General features: G+C 40.2%; 2 protein-coding genes across 3 annotated transcripts; both read right to left on the reverse strand.

The window, feature by feature from the left end:
• Positions 1 to 119: 119 nt before the first annotated feature.
• On the reverse strand, positions 120 to 8,000 carry LOC110492133 (ubiquitin-conjugating enzyme E2 variant 1). Of its 2 annotated transcripts, none has more exons than XM_021566169.3 (4): positions 7,671 to 8,000; positions 5,376 to 5,524; positions 4,895 to 5,020; positions 120 to 1,528 (listed from the first exon to the last, which is right to left on the reverse strand). In XM_021566169.3, exons 1-4 carry the CDS (start codon positions 7,726 to 7,728, stop codon positions 1,382 to 1,384), a joined length of 480 nt encoding a protein of 159 aa, XP_021421844.3. In that variant the 5' UTR covers positions 7,729 to 8,000; the 3' UTR covers positions 120 to 1,381. The 2 variants fall into 2 exon arrangements, with proteins under 2 accessions (XP_021421844.3, XP_090059156.1); XM_090203030.1 differs by lacking the exon at positions 7,671 to 8,000 and adding an exon at positions 7,029 to 7,240.
• Positions 8,001 to 12,247: 4,247 nt separating this feature from the next.
• Positions 12,248 to 19,482, reverse strand: peds1b (plasmanylethanolamine desaturase 1b). The gene is made up of 6 exons (XM_021566168.3): positions 19,332 to 19,482; positions 18,026 to 18,145; positions 17,794 to 17,885; positions 17,510 to 17,654; positions 17,155 to 17,367; positions 12,248 to 16,215 (listed from the first exon to the last, which is right to left on the reverse strand). The coding sequence occupies exons 1-6, from the start codon at positions 19,465 to 19,467 to the stop codon at positions 16,094 to 16,096; spliced, it is 828 nt and encodes a 275-aa protein (XP_021421843.1). The 5' UTR covers positions 19,468 to 19,482; the 3' UTR covers positions 12,248 to 16,093.
• Positions 19,483 to 21,970: the final 2,488 nt, after the last annotated feature.

Genomic DNA, 21,970 nt, shown 5'->3' on the forward strand with positions numbered 1-21,970 from the left:
CACAGAATTTTAAATGCTGAACTTAAGCTAATAGGACTGCACCCTTTTGATGTATACTATTTCCTCCGATCCCACTTCAAGGAGCATAATTGTAATATTGTACGAGAAATAGTCAGAAAACTGGTCACACTGAGATTTACTGCATGTTAGGTAAGCTCACTCAAAGGGAACAGACGTAAACACTATACATAAGATCATGACAAAGATAGTGTAAAAGTACAATCACTGTAGTTTCATAACCCATACTAACAGTGTATGAATGACCTTACACCCAATGACTCTAGTAAGCTAAGACAAACATGGGAAATGGCTGCAGGGGGTTAGAACCATAGGACTCTGGACACTATACACAATTGTGAAGGCATGATGCAAGATTTATGGGGGAAGAAAACGGTCAATTCTACTCTCCTATAACTAACGACCGAAAGAGGTAGCTAACTCAAGTTCTCTGCTGTGTGAACCCTATCAGATGGCACATTTTATTGTATTGAGTTTATACACTCAATTACACTTCTGAACTAAAACATTACTGGATATGGGAGGCGAAATATCAGTGGTTGCTTCTGTCATGGCCACGCAAGTGTTGACCAAAGTGACAGCATGAAGGCCTTACTACTTCAGGCATCTTGCCATACGCTGCTGCAGTCACATGCATTTCCAGTGGATATGGTAAATATGCTATTCTATATACAAACATGCACAAAGCCCAGAAAAACACTAAATATTTTCACATATTTGTTGGGTCAAGCTCTTGAAATCAATGGGGAGGTAAGGTAATTGACTGGTTGATCTTTATGTTTAGAACCTGATAAGAAAATGTATCTCATTTATATATTGCACTAAACAACATCCACAAATACTCGCATAATTGGTGGATTATAATTATAAACAAGGAAACTGTTGACAGGCTGGGGTTCTTTCTCTATTACAAAAAGGCAGCACACAAAATGTACACTCGAGATTATTTATGTTATTGTACAATCTGCATTTATAACCAATAATAATAAAAAAAGATTAAGATGTACAGTATTCGAATGATCAGGCCTGGTGTGGACCGATGACTCCGCCTGCCTCGTCTTCTTTAGGCCAACCAGAGCTCCAGTGATGGAAGAGGGGAGGGGCCAGGGCCTAGGAATGGCGCATACAGAAGTGATTGCATGTTTGTGTGTCAGCATATACGTTCGCACACATGTATGTTCCTATGTCTATGTGTTTATGTACACGTGCATACATGTAGGTCCCTATATCTGTGTGTGTGTGTGTGTATGTACGCTTGAGTGTTGGCAGGCACCTGAATGAAAAAAGGAGGGAGGTGGTAGATGGGGTGAAAGGATGACTGAAAACAAAAGAGGGGGAAAAGGAGGAGAGTAGTAACATGGGTTCAGTTGGTGTAGATCTGGCCCTCTGGTGGCTGGGGGAGCTTCATGTTCTCCTTGCACATCATGAGTCGTCTGAGCTCCTGCAGGACCACACGGATGCTGTATGAGTTCTGCCACTTGGCCAGCGCAGACACTGCTCGTGTGTCAACCTGCAGGACAGGTAACAAGGAGAGAGAAACATTGTCACATCTTAATCACACTCTCACATCCATCACACTAACATATCCTGCCAGAAAAAGTTTTTTTAATGGATGTAAAATGCAGATACAGTGCCTTTCGGAAAGTATTCAGACCCCTTGACTGTTCCCACATTTTGTTATGTTACAGCCTTATTCTAAAATGTATTAAATTGTTTATTTCCCCTCATCAATCTACACACAACACACCATAACTTTAAAGCGAAACCAGCATGACATTTTTGCCAATGTATACTAAATAAAAAACAGAACTACCTTATTTACATAAGTATACAGAACCTTTGCTATGAGACTCAAGGTTGAGCTTAAGTGCATTCTTTCCATTGATCATCCTTGAGATGTTCTTACAACTTGATTGGAGTCTACCTGTGGTAAATTCAATTGATTGGACATTATTTGGAAAGGCACACATCGGTCTATATAACGTCCCACTTGACAATGCATGTCAGAGCAAAAACCAAGCCATGAGGTCGAAATAATTGTCCATAGAGCTCCGAGACAGGATTGTGTCGAGGCACAGATCTGGGGGAGGGTAAAAAAAAAATAAAAAAAAAAAAAATGTCTGCAGCATTGAAGGTCCCCAAGAACAGTGGCCTCCATCATTCTTAAATTGAAGTTTGGAAGCACCAAGACTGAGCAATCAGGGGACAAGGGCCTTGGATCAGGAAGGTGACCAAGAACCCGATGGTCACTGACAGAGCTCCTCTGTGGAGATGGGAGAACCTTCTAGAAGAACAGACATCTCTGCAGCACTCCATCAATCAGGCCTTTATGGTAGAGTGGCCAGATGGAAGCCACTCCTCAGTAAAAGGCACATTACAGTCTGCTTGGAGTTCAGACCATGATTCTCTGTTCTGATGAAACCAAGATTCAACTATTTGGCCTGAATGCCAAGCATCACGCCACGATGAAAACCTTCCCTAGGGTGAAGCATAGTGGTGGCAGTATCATGCTGTGGGGATGTTTTTCAGCGGCAGGGACTGGGAGACAAGTCAGGATTGAGGGAAATATGACCGGAGCAAAGTACAGAGAGATCTTTGATGAAAGCCCCAGTCTGCTCTGGAGCGGGTTAAAGTTCACCTTCCAACAGGACAACGACCCTAAGCACACAGCCAAGACATTGCAGGAGTGGCTTTGGGACAAGTCTCTAAATGTCCGGAAGCCAGAGCTCGTACTTGGCCCAGTCAGAACCTGAACTTGATCGAATAGCTGTGCAGCGACACTCCCCATCCAACCTGACAGAGCTTGAGAGCATCTGCAGAGAAGACTGGGAGAAAATCACCAAATATAGATGTGCCAAGCTTGTAGTGTCACACACAATAAGACAATGCTTTCAAAGGTGCTTCAACAAAGTACTAAGTAAAGAGTCAGAAAACTTAAGTAAATGTCATAGTTTTTGTTTATATATAAACTCAGCGAAAAAAGAAACTGCCCTTTATCAGGAAGGACCCTGTCTTTCAAAGATAATTCGTAAAAATCCAAATAACTTCACAGATCTTCATTGTAAAGGGTTTAAACACTGTTTCCCATGCTTGTTCAATGAACCATAAACAATTAATGAACATGCACCTATAGAACGGTCATTAAGACACTAACAGCTTACAGACGGTAGGCAATTAAGGTCACAGTTATGAAAACTTAAGTCACTGCAGGCCGTTCTACACCAAAAGAAAGATGCCCAGGGTCCCTGCTCATCTGTGGGAACGTGCCTTAGGCATGCTGCAAGGAAGCATGAGTACTGCAGATGTGGCCAGGGCAATAAATTGCAATGTCCGTACTGTGAGACGCCTAAAAGAGCGCTACAGGGAGACAGGACGGACAGCTGCTTGTCCTCGCAGTGGCAGACCACGTATTACAACATCACACCTGTGGAACAGGTACAGGATGGCAACAACTGCCCGAGTTACACCAGGAACGCACAATCCCTCCATCAGTGTTCAGACTGTCCGCAATAGGCTAAGAGCGGCTGGACTGAGGGCCTGTTGTAAGGCAGGTCCTCACCAGACATCACCAGCAACAACGTTGCCTATGGGCACAAACCCACTGTCGCTGGACCAGACAGGACTGGCAAAAAGTGCTCTTCACTGACACGGTTTTGTCTCACCAGGTGCGATGGTGGGATTTGCGTTTATCTTCGAAGGAATTAGCATTTCACCGAGACCTGTACTCTGGATCGGGATCGATTTGGAGGTGGAGGGTCCGTCATGGTCTGGGGCAGTGTGTCACAGCATCATCGGACTGAGCTTGTGGTCATTGCAGGCAATCTCAACGTTGTGCGTTACAGGGAAGACATCCTCCTCCCTCATATGGTACCCTTCCTGCAGGCTCATCCTGACATGATTCAAGCATGACAATGCCACTAGCCATACTGCTCGTTCTGTGCGTGATTTCCTGCAAGACAGGAATGTCAGTGTTCTGCCATGGCCAGCGAAGAGCCCACACCAGATACTGACTGACTTTTGATTTTGACCACCCTTTGTTCAGGGACACATTTTCCATTTATGTTAGTCACATGTCTGTGGAACTTGTTCAGTTTACGTCTCAGTTGTTGAATCTTATGTTCGTACAAATACTTACACATGCTGAAAATAAACGCAGTTGACAGTGAGGACGTTTCTTTTTTTGCTGAGTTTATAAATTAGCAAACATTTCTAAAAAACTGTTTTTGCTTTGTCATTATGGGTTACTGTTTCAAGGGTCTGAATACTTTCCCAAAGGCTACTTTAATGCAACCTCTGGAATAGCCTATCCTGCAGAAGCTACATTATATATGATCATGTATAACTATATTTAGTATGTTCAAGCAAAGTACTGCCGTCTGAAATGGCAATGGACTCTTATTGCATGTGACATTTCCTGTCTGTAATGTGACCTAAACTTAGTAGGCATTTTTATTTATTATGGATTCCCATTAGCAGCTGCCAAGGCAGCAGTTAATTATGCTGGACCCTAGGAAAAGTGAGGCAGATATAATTAAAAACATTACATTTCACAACACATTAAGTGTGTGCCCTCAGGCCACTACTCTACTACCACATATCTACAACAAAACCCATGTGTACATGTGTATGTTGTGTACCAGTCACCCAACTGCATGTTAGCCCTGCACTAAACTCCATCTTATTATAGCAGCCAGGGGCAATTTAAATCAGTCATTCACTTCAATTAACATAACCAAATCTTCAAACATACAACAAAAAATATCTACAACACAAAGGAGATATTTTCTAATATCCTCCTTCCCAAATTGAAATATTTTGCAGGATTTACAGTATTTTATGAAACAGCCAAAAAGGCCACCCAAACAGGTTTACTTACCACGCCATTGGAGTTGTGCACACCATTCAAGTTGATCTTAGTCACAAATCTGACAAACGGTGGTGCCTCTGGATATCTGGGACCACATTCAACCTTCAGACTGTACATCCTATTTTCATAGATTGTCTGAAAAATGACATACAAAAGACATCAGTGAGAATGGCAGGCCAGACAAAGGTTCCTGATAGCAGGTTATACAGAACATCTACATAGGAAACAGTGGCCTCATCCAGGAACAAACTCTAGTCCCTACTCCCTAGAAGCTTGTGAAGAACAGAGGTTTGGATAGATTTAGCATTATGGTTATAACTCCACCTTGCTCTTTGATATTCTAGGTGGAATTTTTTCCATGTTGCTTACATCTGTTATAACCTCTCAGGTTGCCACAAGTGCCTAGTGTGGTCAGCACTAGGGGTCGTTTCTGAACAAGGCCAGGGAACCAAACTTGGTGGATGCCTGTGGATCAGAGTAGCCTACTCACCCTAGGAGGGCCAATGATCATCCCTCTCCATCTTGTTAAGGTCATGTCCTCATCATCTTCCAATCCCCAGCTCACTGTCCCATCCCCCACACCTTTCTGACCTTCTTCCAGCTCTTCAAGCAGCCGGAAGTTACGAGGAACCTTAACGCCTGTAAGTGTGAGAGACAAGCACAGAAAACAGAAATTATTGAAATACAAGACTAAATCAAAACAGTACACATCCCATTATGGTTTAAAAAAACACTGAGAATACCAAACATTAGGTACACCTTCCTAATATTTGCACCCCGCCCCTTTTTTCTCAGAACCGCCTCAATTCTTTGGGGCATGGACTCTACAAACTGTCGAAAGCATTAAACAGGTATGTTGGCCCATGTTGACGCCAATGCTTCCCACAGTTGTGTCAAGTTGGCTGGATGTCTTTTGGGTGGTGGACCATTCTTGTACAAATGGGAAACCCAGCAGCGTTGCAATTCTTGACACAAATCGGTGAGCCTGGCACCTACTACCATACCCGTTCAAAAGCTCTGAAACATTTTGACTTGCCATTCACCGTCAATGGCACACATACACAATCCTTGTCTCAATTATCTCAAGGCTTAATATTTTTAATCCTTCTTTAAGCATCCTAAATAATGACCAAAATTAAATTTGACAGCAAAGGGGGGATTCACAGCTAAAAATTGGAAGCATGATAAAGGTGTGAACCTGCAAAGGTAACTCAGTGTAGGCTATGAAGACTCATAACTAACCGCTGCACATGAAGATTTGATGAATAGTGGAAAAACTTATATATAAAACATCAAACAGTGATTTTCATTACTGACCAGCAGCTGTCACTAATGCACATTGTGTTAAAAGCTCAAAGGAATTAACATTTTCAACACAATTTGGTGAAAGCCCCAAAGACTTCAGAAAGCCTGTTTCCCATCACTAGAGTATACCACAGGGGAAACAGTACATCAATGGGATTGATTAATGGGTTACTCGTGGCTCCTAGCTGAACTGTATCCACTAAGTTTAGACATTGTTATATTATTGGGTGCAGAGGTGAGCAATAAATCAGGGCAGATTTAGTGGGTAGACCCATTGACACGGAGGTTCTAGAAATGTTCTGCTAAATTCCTAGTCATAGCTATCTGGTAGTGTCGCATTTCATTTCCATTTTACAAATTACAGCATTTATGCGTATATTGTTTTTGGTAATAAAAAATGGATAGTTAGTGTATAATTACGCTAATCAGATACGTGTAACATTTATAGAGACCACTCTGCATCAATTACCCCACCCAACCAAAGTTGGTACAATAAAACCCCTGACTATTTTGGGTTCTTAAATGATGATCAACTAGGCGTATATATGGAGCTAGCTAATTCAATTTGTAACGTCACTGGCCTGTAAAGCAATCCGAAGAAATGTGTGGGTAGACAATTCTTACTAACGTTTGCTAGCCATTTCAGTTCATAGGCCAAAACGGATCTGGCCTAAATTCTGATGAGTGAGCTAACGTTTGCTAGCGGATTGATGTCATCATAGTTAACTAGAAATACTATTTTCTACATACAATGTAATATAGCCATATTTCCAACATAACTTAAGATAGCTAGCTAACTACTACAAGTCAATGTGACTGACAAGTTAGTTGAAGTTACCTCACGAAATCACTGACAAATCGTGTCGTTCAGGCTAACGTGTGCTGAAACCGTTCATATATAGTTAGCCAACTACCTCAAGACAACTCAGCCAGTTCGACCTACTCCTGCGACTAGCGAATAATGAGCTAGCTTGTAGCTTTCTTACTAATGACGTTCTGGATGTGGAAGCTAATGTGAGCAGCTAGCTAGTTTGTGACACGAGCTAGAGTGGTTCGCAAACGTTAGCTAGTTACAGGCTAAAAACAACGCCTGGTGAATGACGCGGCAATTGATCAGTCGACACAGGTTGGCGAGTTATTTTGCCATGTTAATGAGTCAAATTTAGCGTTAAATGTATGGGTAACTATGCATAGATAGGTTCCAAAGGAATTTGACATGTCCTGTTAGCTTCAATTCACTATGGCAATGGAAATTACAAGACAAAAAAACCTTGTCAGCTGGCAGATACCAGGTGCTAGCTTGCTAATTTCGCTAACTATTAGCTATGTATAGCAATGTTTTGAAAAAAGAAGCCGTACTTGAGCATTTATGTAAGATATATTGCAACATGGAACGTTTGTACACTTCATAAACAAACGTTTATTGACTGTTACATGGAATAGGTAATGTGGTAGTCGTTTATATATCTCAATAATTTACCTGATCCGGCGGCGACCGCCATCTTGTCGCTTAGTAGCGGGAGCGCACACGTAACCATGGTTGGTTAAAGGGGAGCGGAGAGATGGGAACGCGCTTGCTCGAGATTTACCCACCCTCAATAATAACGCAACGAAAGAGGCGTTTAAAAAATATATATATTTACAGACAATGGTAGTTAATTTGGCATATATGTATTTTTAAATAAGCTAATAGCAGAGAGGAAGAGGTGAAGTAAGAGCGATAACTGTATTTTCCAGCAGGTAGCCTTTTTTCGTATTTTTTCACTCACCAAGCAAGGAGTTTCTGTGGAGGTATCATAATACTATAAAACCTAGAGGTCAAACAAGGAAATGGTTCCAATCGGTTTTTTTTCCAAACGTTTTTCTACCATAGTTTTTTCCCACATGGAATTTTAGAAATACTTCAAATAAGGGCTGTGTTTCATGTAGGCTTATCCTTGTGTGACGTTTTGATAACCAGGTAAATCTCTTTTGGACAAGGTGACTTTTATCAATATATTAATCTCTATTACTTGCAGTTTTGAAAATGCTATTCAGCATCAAAGTAGACATCATGCAAGACTACAAATCCCTGCACGTTATATCTAGCTGACGCCTTATTTATTTATTTTATTTATTTCACCTTTATTTAACCAGGTAGGCAAGTTGAGAACAAGTTCTCATTTACAATTGCGACCTGGCCAAGATAAAGCAAAGCAGTTCGACACATACAACGACACAGTTACACATGGAGTAAAACAAACATAGTCAATAATACAGTATAAACAAGTCTATATACGATGTGAGCAAATGAGGTGAGATTTTGCCATGGTGGCAAAGTAAATACAATATAGCAAGTAAAACACTGGAATTTTTGCAATGGAAGAATGTGAAAAGTAGAAATAAAAATAATGGGGTGCAAAGGAGCAAAATAAATAAATCATTTAAATACAGTAGGGAAAAAGGTAGTTGTTTGGGCTAAATTATAGGTGGGCTATGTACAGGTGCAGTAATCTGTGAGCTGCTCTGACAGTTGGTGCTTAAAGCTAGTGAGGGAGATATGCGTTTCCAGTTTCAGAGATTTTTGTAGTTTGTTCCAGTCTTGGCAGCAGAGAACTGGAAGGAGAGGTGGCCAAAGAAAGAATTGGTTTTGGGGGTGACTAGAGAGATATACCTGCTGGAGCGTGTGCTACAGGTGGGAGATGCTATGGTGACCAGCGAGCTGAGATAAGGGGGGACTTTAACTAGCATTGTCTTGTAGATGACATGGAGCCAGTGGGTTTGGCGACGAGTATGAAGCGAGGGCCAGCCAACGAGAGCGTACAGGTCGCAATGGTGGGTAGTATATGGTGCTTTGGTGACAAAACTGATTGCACTGTGATAGACTGCATCCAATTTGTTGAGTAGGGTATTGGAGGCTATTTTGTAAATGACATCGCCAAAGTCGAGGATTGGTAGGATGGTCAGTTTTACAAGGGTATGTTTGGCAGCATGAGTGAAGGATGCTTTGTTGCGAAATAGGAAGCCAATTCTAGATTTAACTTTGGATTGGAGATGTTTGATATGGGTCTGGAAGGAGAGTTTACAGTCTAACCAGACACCTAAGTATTTGTAGTTGTCCACGTATTCTAAGTCAGAGCCGTCCAGAGTAGTGCTGTTGGACAGGCGGGCAGGTGCAGGTAGCGATCGGTTGAAGAGCATGCATTTAGTTTGACTTGTATTTAAGAGCAATTGGAGGCCACGGAAGGAGAGTTGTATGGCATTGAAGCTTGCCTGGAGGGTTGTTAACACAGTGTCCAAAGAAGGGCCAGAAGTATACAGAATGGTGTCGTCTGCGTAGAGGTGGATCAGAGACTCACCAGCAGCAAGAGCGACATCATTGATGTATACAGAGAAGAGAGTCGGTCCAAGAATTGAACCCTGTGGCATAGAGTCTGCCAGAGGTCCGGACAGCAGACCCTCCGATTTGATACACTGAACTCTATCAGAGAAGTAGTTGGTGAACCAGGCGATGCAATCATTTGAGAAACCAAGGCTGTCGAGTCTGCCGATGAGGATGTGGTGATTGACAGAGTTGAAAGCCTTGGCCAGATCAATGAATACGGCTGCACAGTAATGTTTCTTATCGATGGCAGTTAAGATATTGTTTAGGACCTTGAGCGTGGCTGAGGTGCACCCATGACCAGCTCTGAAACCAGATTGCATAGCAGAGAAGGTATGGTGAGATTCGAAATGGTCGGTAATCTGTTTGTTGACTTGGCTTTCGAAGACCTTAGAAAGGCATGGTAGGATAGATATAGGTCTGTAGCAGTTTGGGTCAAGAGTGTCCCCCCCTTTGAAGAGGGGGATGATCGCAGCTGCTTTCCAATCTTTGGGAATCTCAGACGACACGAAAGAGAGGTTGAACAGGCTAGTAATAGGGGTGGCAACAATTTCGGCAGATCATTTAGAAAGAAAGGGTCCAGATTGTCTAGCCCGGCTGATTTGTAGGGGTCCAGATTTTGCAGCTCTTTCAGAACATCAGCTGAACGGATTTGGGAGAAGGAGAAATGGGGAAGGCTTGGGCGAGTTGCTGTGTGGGGGTGCAGTGCTGTTGACCGGGGTAGGAGTAGCCAGGTGGAAAGCATGGCCAGCCGTAGAAAAATGCTTATTGAAATTCTCAATTATGGTGGATTTATCAGTGGTGACAGTGTTTCCTATCTTCAGTGCAGTGGGCAGCTGGGAGGAGGTGTTCTTATTCTCCATGGACTTTACAGTGTCCCAGAACTTTTTTGAGTTAGAGTTGCAGGAAGCAAATTTCTGCTTGAAAAAGTTAGCCTTAGCTTTTCTAACTGCCTGTGTATAATGGTTTCTAGCTTCCCTGAACAGCTGCATATCACGGGGGCTTTGTTAACAGGTATCGTGTCAATTTACAATTTTTCCCCAAAACGTATTAATTACTACATTTGGCTAACAGATAGTTAATCTAGAGCCTTACCTTTGCCCGGATTCGGCAGTCTCGTCCAGATCATCATGGCATTTGTAGTTCTTTATGATAACCACATTAGCAGCTAATTGGCGTTTAAAAATGTTTTGGGGGTAAATTCAGGTGAATATATTGATAAGTGACTTTGTCATAGAGAGATTCACACGGCTATCAAAACATCACGCAATTGTAAGCCTACGCAAAACACAGCCCTTATTTTAAGTGTTTCTAAAAATCCTCTCTGGGAAAAATGATGAATGGTGGAAACATGATTGGAACCACTTCCTGTTATGACTGCTAGGTTTTATAGGTATTATAACTCATACTGTGGTACTCTATGGAGGTCAATAGCTAGGTTTCCATCCAATTGGCAACAGGTTTTCATGCAAATATTCTATAATATGCATAAAGAAAATGTGCATTTTCCCAACAGTGGTATGTTTTTCCACCAAACATTTTTTTGGGGGGATAAAAAGCAGTGCGTGATGACGTATTGCACACAGTTTTCATGTACTGAATAAAATCGAATGTTCAATGTTTTGCCACAAAAAAAATGTTACGTTACAAAGCAAACGTGCCTACTCTGGTCTTGGCACATGTGCTCTAGCCAACGTTTCACTGTATATAGATTTTTCTATTGTGTTATTGACTGTACGTTTGTTAATTTAATGTGTAACCCTGTGTTTGTGTCGCACTGCTTTACTCCATCTTGGCCAGGTCGCAGTTGTAAATGAGAACTTGTTCAGCTGGCCTACCTGGTTAAATAAAGGTGAAATAAAAATAAATAGCTCGCAGGTAGGCTCTGCTGGTAGTTTAGTCAACAACACATATTATTATGCATAAGAGCTAGAATATTTTTATTTGTCAAACGGCAGTGAAGCATCGATCATGTCACCAGAATAACACCCTCAACATTTTATTGGAAAGGAGCATCAAGCTCCTACCGTACACTTTCACAACTTAATCTGTAGCCTAATAAACTGCATAGTTTCTCGAGTCGTAGTGGGAGGACTACAAACCAAGCCATCACGACCTCAAGTTTACTTTGATATGGTTATTATACCAATATTTGCGTATAAAGCCGTTCCCGCCATTTCTCGCATAATTGATTTTAACGATTATAAAAATATCCCTCAATGTCAAACAAATGTTTGATAAAATTGTACCAAAACTTTCTGTTTCCATCACAGATGTCCTGATTTTTTTTGTTATACCACATGGCTTTACTTGCATAAAAACTGAGGCTGGAAACATGGTTAATGAGAGTAGAATTTGGTTAACAAAGAAATATAATGGCGTATTTGATCTAATAGGAGTTTTGTAATGCTTCGGTTGTTAAATGTACCAGTATAAGAATGACACGTGACATCCCGGCAACTTGAGAAAAAAATAACTACTGGAATTGTGCCTGTTCTCACACTCGTATCTGCCCTCTCATCGGCTAGAATGTTCCCACCTGATTTTACTGCCTTAAATAAAAGCCTTCAAAAATGTTCATTGTGGCGGCCAATTAAGTATCTGGTCAATATAATGAATAATCTGTGCTATAGCAACTGTGCTCATGGAAGGTCTTTGTTAGATATAATGGGAATAATGAACACAACCAAGTAATATATTGGTGTTTAGTTTCTTTATAAATAGAACACACACACACAGTAAGTCTTCCACATGGAAGACAACAAAAAGGCATCAAGGCATGGTTTGATATCTAAAATTCCATCACAACCATACTTTATTAACATCCACAGGATTCATATCAGAAAAGATTACATGGATTTTGGATAATTTAAAACCTCTACAGGATCGGTTACGCTAATGTAGGCTTATGCGATTAGCATGAGGTTGTAAGTAACAAAAACATTTCCCAGGACATAGACATATCTGATATTGGCAGAAAGCTTACATTCTTGTTCATCTAACTGCACTGTCCAATTTACAGTAGCTATTACAGTGAACGAATACCATGCTATTGTTCGAGGAGAGTGCCCAATTATGAACTTGAAAATGTATTAATAAACCAATTAGGCACATTTGGGTAGTCTTGATCTAACATTTTGAACAGATGTGCACTGGTTCATTGGATCAGTCTAAAACTTTGAATATACACTGCTGCCATCTAGTGACAAATCTCAATTGCGCCTGGGCTGGAATAATACATTATGGCCTTTCTCTTGCATTTCAAATATTATTTTTCTTTGTATTATCTTTTACCAGATCTAATGTGTTATTCTCCTACATTCATTTCACATTTCCACAAACTTCAAAGTGTTTCCTTTCAAATGTTATCAAGAATATGCATATCCTTGCTTCAGGTCCTGAGCTACAGGCAGTTAGATTGGGAATGTCATTTTAGGTGAAAATTGGAGAGAGAAAAAAAGAGGGTAGATCCTTAAGGTTTTTTAAGAGCAGAATCAATTGAATAGTATAGTGCGGTTGCAAGTCATAAGTAGGCCAACAATATTGTACCGGTAAGCCAAATCTCATGTCAGAAACACACCCGAACAATCAACAGTAACCATTTATATAACATGACTGATCTTTCTTTTGAAAAATAAGTGCATTAGGCAACATCTCTATTCTTGTATCATTTAGACAAACCAAATGTTACACTTAAGCGCTTTAACTAAATCCATTCATTGAAAAAGTATTGTATTAAAGCTATTAGGTCATTAAAATAACTTAATCACACATTTACATCTAGGCAATAGTTTGTACTAAACACGTGGCTTAATGCAGCATATCATACCCTGTAACTTCAAATCTGCAATGGCAAAAGAATGACAGATAATCTTGCATATACTACATTATAAACTGACACATTTTTTTATTATCCATCAATCAAGTTAAGTTTGGCATTGGTCAATAGCAACATGATCTGAAAGACAACTGATAAGAGGTTACAATTTCAACAATATGAAAAGCCATTTCAGTTTATCCATTCAAACTTCTTCCCCTCAACTGAATTATTTCATCTAGTGAAGCCGTAGTCATAATTATTTATTGAGCTGCTTATTTACTATTATCCTCTACCTACTTCTATAAAATACTTACTAGTATCCTTAGTAAAAAAAAAAAAAGTATAAATGACATTGTAGTTAATATGTAAACTCACACCTGCTTTAATATTACCTAGCCCAGACAAAGCAGAACAGTAATAAGCAATGGAATTGATGCATAGTTTGCATCACTACTTCTGGTTCCACGGGGATAATGGCAGCCATTTATTTTTAATAGGACCCATAAGACCATATCCATTAAATGCACCAAAACAACACATTTGAGGAGAATGTTATTTCATGATTGATCTATGAATGTTTCTGGCCAACAATATACTAATTTGAAGGATGATAACGAGATATTCATATATCTTGCCAACAAGATATTCATACATCAACCTGGTTGGGTTTGACTGAAATGATTCACTCCCAATAGAACCAGTGGTAGTGAAACAAAATGTCATCACTTTCCCAGCTTTTACAATATCCTACTTATAATAAAACAAACTCTGCAGGGATTTTTCTGCTGACCTACAATTGAGAAATATATGAACTGAGTCAGAAGAATAAGGACCTTTGTTAACTTTCAGTAAAGTAATTTTGACTTCTGAATAAAACAGGAGCTAGTTTAATTTGACACTTTAAAAAACTTCATAACTATGAATGCAAATGCCATATTACAGTAAGCCTAGCACTTAAAATGAATTGACAATTTGGGTTGTTCAAATAAAGCCCCCCCCCCCCAAAAAAAACCCATTACTGAACAATAGCAAAACCTTCAAAACTCAAGTGCTCACATACAGCAGGTTGATTTCATGCCACTATCAAGCGATTAATTAGTTACATGAAAACAGTGAGGAAGGCTGGTGATCCTACATATTGCCTGCATAAGCCAACCTGCATGCATGTATACAGTATGTAAGTCAGTGTGACACACACACACACACACCTTTGAATAGGGAATTTGAGACCAGTGTTCTTGTGTACAGCCTTTATTCTTCCCAAGCTGAACCATTTTCAAATATAAAATTGGGAAATCATTTATATATGGGAGAATAACACGCACACTCGTTTTTGGTGCTGGAAATAAAAGCCCCAGAGTTGAATTCATTACGAAAGAACTCCCACACGATTACCTGTACGTCAACGGTTTGGTCTGTGACAATGACAAATATCACACGCAGAGGTAATAGTGTGCCTTTTATAATGAAAGAATGTCTATGTTAAAGGGAATTTAAGAACATAAATAGCATTTCTAGCCAACCAGACAGTTAAGACACAAGGTTCAGGTTCATCACCAGTCAGACTGCATAGGTATCTGCTGCACAGTTAATTTACAAACATGATTACTAGAGCATACACACAAAGCACTTTCATTTCAGGTATTTTGCTAAATATGATTATTCATCACTTTTGATTACTCTTTTACTGCACTCAAAGTATTAGGCCATCACTGCAGCCTGCTTGGCATTGTTAGACGGCAGATATATTGGCAATATCGCTGAAGGGTAATGTGTTTCACCACTTCCATGCTTCTGGGATTTAAAAAGGGTGTGTGGTGTGTAAAAAAAGATTGGCAAATTACTTGAGAAAGACTGTATGGATACTTGCAAATTTAAGACAGAAAACCACTGGTTGAAAAGAACAGAAGCATTACATGATAGGTTCTGCAATAGAGAAGTGAAATGAAAGGCAGGAGATCACTGCATCTGTGATTGTTAAGGCTGTTTGAGAAGTCTGGACGAACATAGCAGTTACATCAATTGGATGTAGACTAAATGTAAGCCAGCACTGCACTATAAGGTTAAGCAAAAATATCTTAGGTAGGCAAATTGTTAACCAGCATCAACTATGAATATGAAATTAAGGTAATAGGCAGTCCTTGACAGGTGAAGGACACAAAATACTGTGTCCATGCCACCCAGTGAGAGATGACCAGATGTTTTATTTATTTTTTTAAAACAGTGACGAATAACAAACACGAAGTGCTGAAAAAAAGCAAACTGTTTCCTTCAAGTATTTCTGGTTGGGATATTTTGAGTTTTCATTTAAAGTTTTTTTTTTTCAGTCTGTAAAGTGGATGAAAAAAATATTTAAAATGTCCCTTTGGGGACAATGGCTTTACTGTTACACCTCAAGAAAGGTTGAGTCAAGTTAGACATACACAATCAGAAATAAAGAGCTAGATGAGGAGTTGAGAAAATATTGCAATGTATTAGTGCTTTCAAAATGTTATTTCAAAAAGCACTTCCCACTCAGATTTCCACAGTGGGTTAAGAAAACACCCCTGGGCCCTTGACAAAACGCTCCACGGTTAGAACCAGACAAAATGTGCAAGGTTTAAAGCTATATGGCATCTCTGAAACCAGATCCTTATGTTGGTGTCTCCTATTGATTACAGCTGGAGTTAGGCGAGAAAGAGACTGAATACTCCTGAGGTAGCGATGCAGCCAGTCTGCATGGTTACTTGGTTTTGTGGGCCCATTTCAGATCATCAGACCTGGGCTTCTCCCCAGTCACACTCTGGATCAGATCCTCAAGCCTAGACCAGAACCCCAGCTTCTCCAGTGGATAGTTCAGCCAGCCTGGGGAGATAAGACCATTATGGCTGCGTTTAGACAGGCAGCAGAATTTCTTTTTGACCAACTACTTTGTTTTTTTTCAGAGAGGGTTACAGATACAGGTATAACATCAATCAATAACATCAAAACTCATTCATTCAGATATATTCAGTTATCATTTTCTTGTAACTGTTGGCTGCCACTAAAAAAAAACAACAGGAATGCATACAAAGATAAAGAACAGTATCAATAGTTTTGTAATATTTTGTATCCAAGGAAAAGAAACAAAGCACCCCCCCAGCCATTCCCCAACCACGCACCCCGCCTGAAACAATGTTTCAACATGTTAATCTACCCCCTCCATCCTGAGTCTCCACTTACATTCCCCCAATTGTATGATGATTTCTTACGTTTTATCTGTGAGCAAGAATAAATAAACTCAAAAGCAAAAAAAAAAAAAAAAGAGTTACCTGGTAATAAAAATGCTTCTTCTCAGATCTTTGAATGTCCTCAAACCATTACTATCCATGATATCGCCAAGGGCGAGGATAACACATTTGGATGACTGGTGCAATGTGTAGGTAGTCCTCCAGATTGCAAGGCATTATTGTTAAATATTGGATTCTGGGTATGCCATTTAATTTCCCAGTTGCATAGACAGGCAGCCCAATTCTGATATTTGTTCCACTAATTGGTATTTTTACCAATCAGATCAGCTCTGAAAAAGATCTGATGTCAAAAGTGATTTGTCAAAAGACCCAATTAGTGGGGGAAATAAAAAAAAAAAAAAAAAAAAAAAAAAAATATATAATAATAATAATAATAATAATTCAGAATTGAGCTGTATAAATGCAGCCAAAGGGGAAAAGATAGTTGGCTGCCGATTTAATGATATTTTCCCCTTACTCGTATCCTGACAGACATATTCTGATACACACAAAGCCCATACCCATAAGCACTGACCTGTGGTGATGCAGAAGTATGTCTCGTGGGGGGAAACGTGATGGATGCGATGGTGCTTGCGGGGCAGGATGATGTGGCAGTTCTGTAGAAAAACCACCCAGCCTGGCAGCCCGAAGTATGTGTGCGACCACTTATGAATCTGGTTGGTTAGGGTAACGAAAATGGCCAGTGCCATCACATAGCAGTGCCAGGGGTAGTTGTGATAGTGCTCCGCTATATGTGGGTCGAGAGAGAGAAACAGAGAGAGCGGGAAAACGAAAGAAGACTATTTTAGGGCTCTAGAAAAGGAAGTTTTCAGATGCCAGAGCATTGGCTCAGTTGAATGATAATTGTGTCATGTTTGACAGTAGCTCACCAGGCGAGAGGGTGAGGAAATTGAAAGCCATGTGTGCTAATGGGACCAGGGTCAGCATGCAGTTGTCACCATTTGTCTCAATGAAGTCATGGCGGGTGATGGCTGTAGGGTCAATGTGATGCTCCCTGAATGGTCGGATAAAGGCCTGGGGCAAGATATCAGAAAGTGGATTCAAAATAACAGGAGAAACAGTCAATCAGAAAGTCAAGACAACAATTCGACAACACACATTTTGGGGACAATATCTTGTCAAATCCAGTCACGTAAGCAAATGCATCTCCTACTTTTCCAACAATGGGTAGCTCCACAGATCCCCAGGTGTCAGCCCCCCAGTGGACTAGACCAGAGGCAAAGTCTGCAGTCAGTATTCCTGCCACTGAGAGAGAGAGAGAGAGAGAGAGAGAGAGAGCAGGAAGAGATGGAGGGGACATGTAAGCAAACAATCGTGTAAATCAATGAGAAACATAACATGGGATGTAAGCCTATTCTAATGACCGGTGCTTCAGCTGTGCTTACCAATGCCCAAAAGGATGTACCACATATGACCCAGGTGGAAGTTAACAAGGAGGTGACAAAAGTTGAAGGCCATGAGAGAGAAGCAGAGGACAACACTTATCCATTCCTGACATCTTTTTCCTGTGGAGACAAACAGACAAATTAACATACCATGATTAAAGAACTGTAAAACCATAGAAAAGGCATAGGGGTGGATCTTCAACGTAGTTAGACAATATTATGCCCAATGATATAACCTCTGAATGAAGGAAAAGCTATATACACTTGAATGCTCCTGCAGCTTTTTGTGCAACGTTTTGACCCAATGGTCTTCAACAGTTAGCGAGCATCTTTCTTTCATGACATAACTTGTTGTACCCTGTACCTGCGAGTTAAATGGATGTGCAGTCACTTAACCGATAACCTTAGAAGGCTTTCTTACGCTACATGCGTTGCTGTTGTAGCTACTCATTTCATTGTGAAGCAGCTGGCACAGAAACACTGAGCCGATTCTTACAGCTCAAAGACAGTTCAAGGCCAAGCAGCCTTATAGCTCAACACCCCAGGCAATACCCTATAAGTTAGTCTCCTTACACCAGAGCAATGCTGTGCCAGTAAAGAGCTCTGTTCCAGGGCGTTTACGTGCAGCTCAGCCTCAACAGCGGAGGATCAGCTGCACATAAACACCACAGACCAGAGCTAATGAGGAGCCTGACCAGTTGTATATTAGGGCTGACAGAGGAGCATTCTGGACACAGCAGCACCTATGCATTCAGTGTCTTTCAATGGGAGTCAAGCAGAAAATAAAGAAAAACTTTCAAAAGCATCAAGTACAAAAGGTAACATACAAATACGTTGTGTTTAGAGTTCAACTGACTCAAAGAAGGAAATGCTCAATTGGTACAGTGATACATTAGGCTAGCTTTCATTAATCTTAAAAAAAAAAAAATACTTTGTGTAGTTAAACTGAAGCGTGCACCATTAATTTATTATGACGGAGCTTTGGTCCGTTCCTGACACCACGCACTTAGCAATTAGGGGAAATTGTTTTGAAAGGTCAAGCAAGCCCCTCCCAGTGTGCGTGTGGAGCGTTCTGTGTATGGCTTTTATAGTATAATTACAGTTGTAACGTCATTTCTGTATTCCGGAATTGTACCGGAACTGAAATACTGATATTAAAATGCCTAACTTCTTTCCCGTGATCCTAATTAGTAAAATCCTGAAGCTTAATTGGCTGATCGATATGCGTAAGTATTGTATAAATGTAACGTTAGTAGCCTACGACATTCCTGAGTGGCGTTGACAAAAGAGAGAGCTGTTGCCTCACCTGGCGAATACAAATTCGCAAGTTCCAGAGCCCCTGCGTGTTGGGGACCCCACCGCGCTGTACCTCGACCGGCTCCATTTAACTCTGTGCTCTGTAAGTCTTGTCCACACCCGTTTTCGTTTACCATTCTCGCCATGTTCCACTCCTGGTTCAACCCCTTTCACAGCCAGGAAACCAACAGATATAGGGAGGAACTACATAACAAGATACACGCCTTTATGAATGATCGAGCGCGCTCGTTTTACAAGCCGCTTGCGCCTGGCAAAGGTGTACGCTTCGGTGCTCATGAATCTGATATCTATCTCGGTCCGCTCTGGTAAGAATCAGGCTATCCCGGGGTGAAAATAATGCGTGATTTTTTTGCCTTAAAACTGCGTTGCCTTTCTAACCCTATCACATTGAGCCTGCTATCTAAAGTAGCCAATTACGGACTCGTACTTAGTTCCATAATCAGGCGAATAACCAATTAGGTAGTGAGGAGAACGAACGCATTGCCTGACCCCACCCTTGAGTGGCCAATCAGAGCATGTGAGTTTGGCTGTTAAAGCGGCAATCAGCAGTTGCAACAATAACAAATAAAATACCCGCCCTTGTTTCGGTAAAAAGCTGAGGGAGGGAGCAGGAGAAATGTAATCGTTCTCAAATTCATAGATCGAGCTATGGATGCTTGGACTGACCATCCATGATACCAAAAGTATAGTTTTAACCATGTTTTAAGGCTTCATATGATTTGTTTACAGTTACTTTGTTTTTAAACATTGGAGTAAAACAAGCTTAGTTTGGGTTATGATGGGGTACGAGAGTTGACCTAAACTCATCAGGCATTTATGTTATATTTTTCAATGAATAATAGGTAAATATTAATTTACAAGTCCAAAAGTAGATGTAACAACTGCAGATTGCCCCTTTACACGTCAGACAGCTTTTCGAAGTTATACGTGATAGGCAAACCTAATGCTAAATTAGAAGAGAGATGGGCCTTTAATTTAAAGCCAGTCATGGCATGTCAACGATGTTGAAATTATGTTTAGGCCAGAACACTTTATGGTTGTATACTACAGTTTTTACAATTTCGTAATTTAACTTCATTCTCACTGACCTGTGTTAGGCCTATTTGAGATCATAAATCTTCTTTGGGGTGATAGCCCCAAAGAAAGTAATGCAAGTCACAATCAACAAACTTTTAATAGCCTAATAGAAGGCCTAGTCAGAGATCTCCTGAAGTTTTACAGTCGAGTGAATTGTATCTTACAATACCGCTAGATGGCAGTGTAGACTAAATATCATTTTCCAAAATCATTGAACCACAAGTCACCAATATTGTTCCTTTTCCCAGTCTTCTCAATGGAAAGTGTTGACTCTGTGGGTTATAATATGGTAGGTAATGGATTTACACTCTGCCCTAAAATGTGTGATTTGATATTTCAAGTAACTCTACAAATGGTTTCAAATCTACAGTGGCAAAACCTTAATCTGTGAGTGTCTTTAGAGTAGAATATAATTTATTAGTAGGATATTATAGTTAGGCTATTACTACAGACAAGTGTATTTTAAAATACACATATTTAAATACTCCATGCATTTACACCCGGGTCTGTTTGGTCCTAGCGGTATTTAAGATAATGTATATGGAAACAAGTATTTGAAAATAGTTTATAATAGTAGGCTATTTATAGAAAATTATTTGAAAATACAAATAGAACTAGTTGATTTGGTCACATTATTTAACAAATACTAAAATACACAGCACATAAGTATTTAATACAAACACTCAAATACACATGTATTTGTTAAATAGACTCAAATACACATGGATTTGAACCCGGCTCTGTAGGCTCCCACTGGGCACAGACATCAATTCAACATGTAGTCCACGTTGATTCATTGATTCAACCAGTGTTGCCTATAATACTAGTAGTATGGTTAGTTGTGAAATTCTCCCTTTCTAAGGTCCTTCTCAAAACCTCTACAGAATCCCCCCCCCCCCCTTGTTAATCTAACTTACAGTAGCTATTACAGTGAAAGAATACCATGCTGTTGTTTGAGGAGAGTGCACAATTATGAACTTCAAATGTATTAATAAACTAATTAGGCATATTTGGGTAGTCTTGATACAACATTTTGAACAAATGTGCATTGGCTCATTGGATCAGTCTAAAACTTTGCACATGCACTGCTGTCATCTAGTGGCCAAAATCTAAATTGTGCCTGGGCTGGAATAATACATTATGGCCTTTCTCTTGCATTTCAAAGATGATGGTACACCAAAAAAGCATGTTTTTTTCTTTGTATTATCTTTTACCAGATCTAATGTGTTATATTCTCCTACATTAATTTCACATTTTCACAAACTACAAAGTGTTTCCTTTCAAATGGTATCAAGAATATGCATATCCTTGCTTCAGGTCCTGAGCTACAGGCAGTTAGATTTGGGTCCTGAGCTACAGGCAGTTAGATTTGGATATGTCATTTTAGGCGAAAATTGGGGGGGAAAGGGGAGGATCCTAATTACAATTCAGAGCATGAAATCAAGACGGAAGAGGTTAGTTAGAGGAGGGGAACATATCACACCAGCTCCGCCCATTCTTTCACAGTCTATATAAAACTTTCCTAGACTCTCACTGCTGCAATAGACATCA

Source organism: Oncorhynchus mykiss, chromosome 16, assembly GCF_057628025.1.
Source record: "Oncorhynchus mykiss isolate SJ-2025 chromosome 16, ASM5762802v1, whole genome shotgun sequence".
Lineage (NCBI taxonomy): Eukaryota > Metazoa > Chordata > Actinopteri > Salmoniformes > Salmonidae > Oncorhynchus > Oncorhynchus mykiss.

Coding starts and splice junctions, on each gene's coding strand:
- peds1b (XM_021566168.3), bottom strand. CDS start 19,467: ATGGCGAGAATGGTAAACGAAAACGGGTGTGGACAAGACTTACAGAGC. Junction 17,655..17,793: donor AGCTACCCATTGTTGGAAAA/GTAGGAGATGCA, acceptor ATCTTGCCCCAG/GCCTTTATCCGACCATTCAG. Junction 17,368..17,509: donor TTTCCTCACCCTCTCGCCTG/GTGAGCTACTGT, acceptor ACCCACATATAG/CGGAGCACTATCACAACTAC.
- LOC110492133 (XM_021566169.3), bottom strand. CDS start 7,728: ATGGTTACGTGTGCGCTCCCGCTACTAAGCGACAAGATGGCGGTCGCC. Junction 5,525..7,670: donor GGCGGTCGCCGCCGGATCAG/GTAAATTATTGA, acceptor TCACACTTACAG/GCGTTAAGGTTCCTCGTAAC. Junction 5,021..5,375: donor TGATCATTGGCCCTCCTAGG/GTGAGTAGGCTA, acceptor GTCATTTTTCAG/ACAATCTATGAAAATAGGAT.